This window comes from Tachyglossus aculeatus, chromosome 9 (genome assembly GCF_015852505.1).
Source record: "Tachyglossus aculeatus isolate mTacAcu1 chromosome 9, mTacAcu1.pri, whole genome shotgun sequence".
NCBI lineage: Eukaryota > Metazoa > Chordata > Mammalia > Monotremata > Tachyglossidae > Tachyglossus > Tachyglossus aculeatus.
This window is the reverse complement of record NC_052074.1, coordinates 57,864,243-57,870,178: the sequence shown is the minus strand read 5'-3', so window position 1 is coordinate 57,870,178 and position 5,936 is coordinate 57,864,243. Positions and strand designations below refer to the sequence as shown.

At 49.9% G+C, this 5,936-nt stretch overlaps 1 protein-coding gene across 1 annotated transcript; it reads right to left on the bottom strand.

Moving 5' to 3' along the window:
- Window positions 1-1,774: 1,774 nt before the first annotated feature.
- On the bottom strand, window positions 1,775-5,517 carry HOXD1 (homeobox D1). Its single transcript, XM_038750897.1, has 2 exons — window positions 5,121-5,517; window positions 1,775-2,222 (listed from the first exon to the last, which is right to left on the bottom strand). The coding sequence occupies exons 1-2, from the start codon at window positions 5,515-5,517 to the stop codon at window positions 1,888-1,890; spliced, it is 732 nt and encodes a 243-aa protein (XP_038606825.1). The 3' UTR covers window positions 1,775-1,887.
- Between the last annotated feature and the right edge of the window lie 419 nt (window positions 5,518-5,936).

Genomic DNA, 5,936 nt, shown 5'->3' with positions numbered 1-5,936 from the left:
AGAGGGGGAAGGGAGTTGTGAAAATGGCCAAGGGCAGGGGTATTTTTTTTTTGTTTAGGTATAGATTTGAATGCTTATCAAAGAAAGGACCATTATAATGTCAAAGGCCTCTGCAAGGAAGACCGGAGGTGACTGTAAACTAGCATCCTTCAGACCCTTTGAAAAGGCAACAGATCGGAGAGGTTGCTGTTGTTTTAGCAAGACCTAATTAGCATCAAGTTGTTGAAGGGCAGATGGTTCAACATACGAATAATATTGATGGACAACATTTTTTTCGAGGGATAGCCATTATTTTCCAACCAGCTTTATTGAATATGACCTCGTTCTATATTCTTCTCTAAACTCTTGAACCAGGAAAATAGTAGACCTGGAGTTTTGAACTTAGCCATTCAGTTCCGTTTATTTTTAGACTAGAAAAGGACACCTTGGGTGAGTCGTCCGTAGCCTAGACCATTTAGAGATCCTAGACCACTTAGAGCTCTAAGGCATTGGGCCCTGAATATTCACAGAAATACACTGGAAGTTGGACATTTGGTGAGTTACCCGAAACTGAACTGTATTTTCTTCTTAGTGAGCAGTTTGGCCTGGCATACCAGGGAGTTAGTTTACTGAGCAAACAACCACGTGGTCCTTCTGACTTTCACCCTCCTTTGTGTTTCTTGACTTTGAAACTGTGAATTCAGATTCTGGGATGTGTTTGATGCACAGCTGTCTTTCAGAAACCACTAACCAAGAGAGCAAAAACAAAGACTTTCTTCACTTCTCCTTTTGTCACGATGGGAGACAAAGAGACTATTGCTTGGGTCTTTCTACCTTTAAGAAAACCCCACAGTCCATCAGAAATCATACTGATATTAAACTACAAAAGGAGGTCTTAGTTATTAATAATTATAATGATGGCATTTGTTAAGCGTTTACTGTGTGCCAAGCACTGTTCTAAGTGCTGGGCACTGTTCTAAGCGCTGGACCAAGGATAGAAGAAACGGGAGAAGGGTCGCTTGGGAGGGAGAGACAAAGTACAGAAGATAACGACACTAGAGTATTTCACTTATACAATCTCACTTGAGAGAGATGTCATGAGGGATGTAGCTTTTATTACTAATTTTTTTTACATGCTATTCCATTAGCTGTCATATCCCGAGTTAATTGCAAGCAAGTCCTGTTAAAAATATCTATATGTATGTACACACACAAGGTCAGGCACAAGTAGCATTGAGGTGTGTCTTCCCCTCCATGCTACATGGAATTAATCTTTACAAGTTCTGCTACTAATTGATGGGCGATTGTATCTTTGCTCAGGCACGTGGAGAGGTAGGAATAGCTTTAAAAGAAGAAACCTGTAGTGCAAATGTTAAGAACCTCACCGAAGCAGCTCAGCTGTCAGTGGCATCTTAACCATCTTTGGTCAGCTTACAAGACTGAATCCTCATCACCCCGTCACTTTAAAAAAAAAGGAAAAAAAGAATCTTTGCATATATAGAGAATGCAGCTCTGGTTTCTTAGGGGACTATGGGACTCTCTAACCCAGGAGATGCTGCCCTTAACCCAGATTTTCATAAGGCCGGTTAGGAAAGTTAGCAGCGTGGTTTGGACTGGCAGCGGGGCGCCGGTTTCCCTGATAAAACACATAAATAACATGTAAACAAGTCGCTTGAGAGCCTCAAAGTAAGAAGGATACACAAACAGCTTGGAAGGCAACCATCAAAATGCTTCCGTTCCAAAGTGAAACTTCATCTCAGTGCAATCTTTTGCGCTTCCGGCCCCTTACCCCCAACTCCCTGGCGTGGATTAAATCTGGTGGCTTGGAGGGGTAGGTGGGTTCGGGGCTGGAGCTTTGAGCGTCCAAACAGCCCTCTGAGACTTAACCGTACTGGGCTGGGGTGTGAATCAGGAAGAGTCTTGGGTCGGGGAGGAGGATTCAGCCTTTTGAGCACACTTGGTAGGGTTCGTTCCTGAGAGAGGGGTTGGGAAGGAGGCTGCGGAAGGGGAGCTGGCCAACAGCCCTTCCCTCTCCCTTTTCTTCTGTTTCATCCTTCGGTTCTGGAACCAGATTTTGACTTGAGTGTCGTTCAGCTGCAGGGAGTTGGCGATTTCTATGCGCCGGGCCCGAGTTAAGTATTTATTAAAATGAAACTCCTTTTCCAGTTCCGTCAGTTGCTTGGTGCTGAAATTGGTGCGAATCGTGCTGGCGGGGCTGTGAGCTCCAAACTCTGAGAGTTTGCCTGCAACCCATGAAATAGGAAATCAGTGAGGGAGGAGGAAGGGGATGTCTGTGCTAGGAGAACTCGAGAAACCGACCGGCCCTCTCCCCAAATGGTCTAAATTTAGCTTTAGGCGGGAACCCAAATGGTCATTCATTCATTCATTCATTCATTCATTCATTCATTCATTCATTCATTCCATCGCATTTATTGAGCGCTTACTGGGTGCAGACTACTGTACTAAGCGCTTGTGAAAGTACAATACAGCAATAAAGAGAGACGATCCCTACCCACAGAGAAGCAGCGTGGCTCAGTGGAAAGAGCCCGGGCTTTGGAGTCAGAGGTCATGGGTTCAAATCCCGGCTCTGCCACTTATCAGCTGTGTGACTTTGGGCAAGTCATTTAACTTCTCTGGGCCTCAGTTCCCTCATCTGTAAAATGGGGATTAAGACTGTGAGCCCCCTGTGGGACAACCTGATCACCTTGTAACCTCCCCAACGCTTAGAACAGTACTTTGCACATAGTTAGCACTTAATAAATGCCATCATTAACGAGCTCAAAGCCTAGTTGAGGTGTTTGGGGGGGGGGTTGGGGGATGCCTCAAGGCCACTCAACTCGCTGCCCTATGGCGGTGGGCAGCATGGTGGGCAGGGCAATCCATCCGGCCTTGCAAGTAGCCAGACCGAGAAGCAGCGTGGTTTAGTGGACAGAGCACGGGCTTGGGAGTCAGAGGACGTGGGTTCTAATCCCGGCTCCACCAGGCATCAGCTGTGTGACTCTGGGCGAGTCACTTCACTTCTCTGTGCCTCAGTGACCTCATCTGTAAAATGGGAATTAAGACTTTGAGGCCCACGTGGGACCACCTGATTACCTTGTATCTACCCCAGAGCTTAGAACGGTGCTTGGCACATAGTAAGCGCTTAACAAGTACCATTATTATTGCTATCTGAAATCAGAGCAGCAACGGGTGAGATGTGAGATGAGCCCCGGGACAGGACTGCCCGGCCCATCGCGGGATACTGTGAGCCCACTGTTGGGTAGCGACTGTCTCTATATGTTGCCAATATGTACTACCCAAGCGCTTAGTACAGTGCTCTGCACATAGTAAGCGCTCAATAAATACGATTGATGATGATGATGATGGAACCGATTCACTGGCGAGCCAGGGGAGCCCCCCACCCCCACCCCAATACGGCATGGGCTGCATCCTCGGACCGGGGATGAGCTCGACAGCCCGGTGTGGGCAGGGATTGTCTCTCTCTATTGCTGAATTGTACTGTCCCGAGCGCTTAGTGCAGTGCTCTGCACACAGTAAGAGCTCAATCCCCATCCCCCCCTGCCCTACCTTCTTTCCCCTCTCCACAGCACTTGTATATATTTGAACAGATTTATTACTCTATTTATTTTACTTGTACATATTTACTACTCTATTTTGTTAATGATGTGCATATAGCACAAGTCTATTTAATCTGAGGATTTTGACACGTGTCTACATGTTCTGTTTTGTTGTCTGCCTCCCCCTTCTAGACTGTGAGCCCGTTGTTGGGTAGGGACCGTCTCTATTTGTTGCCGACTTGTCTTTCCCGAGCTCTTAGTCCAGTGCTCTGCACACAGTAAGCGCTCAATAAATACGATTGAATAAATACTTCCTAAGCGCTTAGTCCAGTGCTCTGCACACAGTAAGCGCTCAATAAATACTATTGAATAATAATGATAACAATAATAATTGGCATTTGTTAAGCTCTTACTATGTGCAAAGCACTGTTCTAAGCGCTGGGGAGGATACAGGGTGATCAGGCTGTCCCACGTGGGGCTCACAGTCTTAATCCCCATTTTACAGATGAGGGAACTGAGGCCCAGAGAAGTTAAGTGACTTACCCAAGATCACACAACAGACATGTGGCGGAGTCGAGATTCGAACACATGACCTCTGACTCCAAAGCCCGGGCTCTTTCCACTGAGCCACGCTTCCCAAGCGCTTAGTCCAGTGCTCTGCACACAGTAAGCGCTCAATAAATACGATTGAATGAATACCCAAGCGCTTAGTCCAGTGCTCTGCACACAGTAAGCGCTCAATAAATACGACTGAATAAATACTTCCCAAACGCTTAGTCCAGTGCTCTGCACACAGTAAGCGCTCAATAAATACGATTGAATGAATACCCAAGCGCTTAGTCCAGTGCTCTGCACACAGTAAGCGCTCAATAAATACGTCTGAATGAATACTTCCCAAGCGCTTAGTCCAGTGCTCTGCACACAGTAAGCGCTCAATAAATACGACTGAATGAATACCCAAGCACTTTGCCCAGCGCTCTGCACACAGTAAGCGCTCAATAAATACGACTGAATAAATACTTCCCAAGCGCTTAGTCCAGCGCTCTGCACACAGTAAGCGCTCAATAAATACGACTGAATGAATACCCAAGCACTTTGCCCAGTGCTCTGCACACAGTAAGCGCTCAATAAACACGACTGAATGAATACTTCCCAAGCGCTTAGTCCAGTGCTCTGCACACAGTAAACGCTCAATAAATACGACTGAATGAATACTTCCCAAGCGCTTAGTCTGCACACAGAAAGCGCTCAATAAATACAACTGAATGAATCCTTCCCAAACGCTTAGTCCAGTGCGCTGCACCCACTGAATGAATACTTCCCAAGCGCTTAGTCCAATCAATCAATCAATCAATCGTATTTATTGAGCGCTTACTGTGTGCAGAGCACTGGACTAAGCGCTTGGGTAGTACAAGTTGGCAACATATAGGGACAGTCCCTACCCACCAGTGGGCTCACAGTGAACGAATACTTCCCAAGCGCTTAGTCCAGCGCGCTGCCCACAGTAAGCGCTCAAGAAATACGACTGAATGAGGTGGGGGGAAAGCCCCGAGTCTGAGCGCCCCGAAGGACCGGTCGACTTACTTTTCCTGGGCGCGTTTCTTTTCACCTTCATCCAGTCGAACGTGCCGAGGGCCGCGGGGAGCCCCGAGGGGGGCGAGGTGGACTCGGGGCAGGAGCCGGGGGAGGGGGAGCCGGTCTGGAAGGGGCCCGGAGGGGCGAAGCCCCCGTAGTCCGCCCCGGGGAAGACGGCCGAGGCGGCGTAGTGGACGGCTCCGTCGGTGGCGTCCTCCGGGTAGCCGGGCCCGCGGGGGAAGGCGAAGCCGTAGTGGGCGGCAGGTGCGGTGCCCGGTTGGTAGGTGACCTGGAGGCCAACTGGGGAGAAAGGAGGAGGCGGAGGCCGGGGGTCCGGGCCCAAGCACCCGTTAGGCGGGGAGGCCAGTACGTCCCCGCCCGGGGCGAACTCCAAATAGGCGCTCATGGCAGAGGGAGGATGGGAGAGAGGGAGCAGGCCGCGGAGCCTCCCTACTCCCGCTCCCCTCGCCGAGCCATGGCGAGCGGCTCCGGAGCTAACTATTGCCCTAATATACCTCCGGGGGCGGGCCCCGTGCCGCGGGCTGGCCAATGGCCCGCTTGCCCGCAGAGCCCCCCGCTCGCCCGGGACGCAAACTTGGCCGCGGGATGGACTGGACGCCGCTGCCAAGCGCTCCGCCGGACCCGGGGGCTGCCGTGAGAAAGGCCGGAGAGGGGAGGGGGTTTGCCCGGTTGGGGGGGGGGGGGCCGGCTCGTTTTGGGGGGAGGGGGCGAACGGGGAGACCCCATTCATTCATTCATTCATTCATTCGTATTTATTGAATCCGACCCCCTCTCCATCCCCCCCGCCTTACCTCATCATCAGCA

Bases quoted from the DNA above. Each gene is read 5' to 3' on its own strand.
- HOXD1 (XM_038750897.1), bottom strand. From the start codon at position 5,517: ATGAGCGCCTATTTGGAGTTCGCCCCGGGCGGGGACGTACTGGCCTCC. The intron at 2,223-5,120 runs GTAAGTCGACCG...CATGGGTTGCAG, and splicing joins AAGAAACGCGCCCAGGAAAA to GCAAACTCTCAGAGTTTGGA.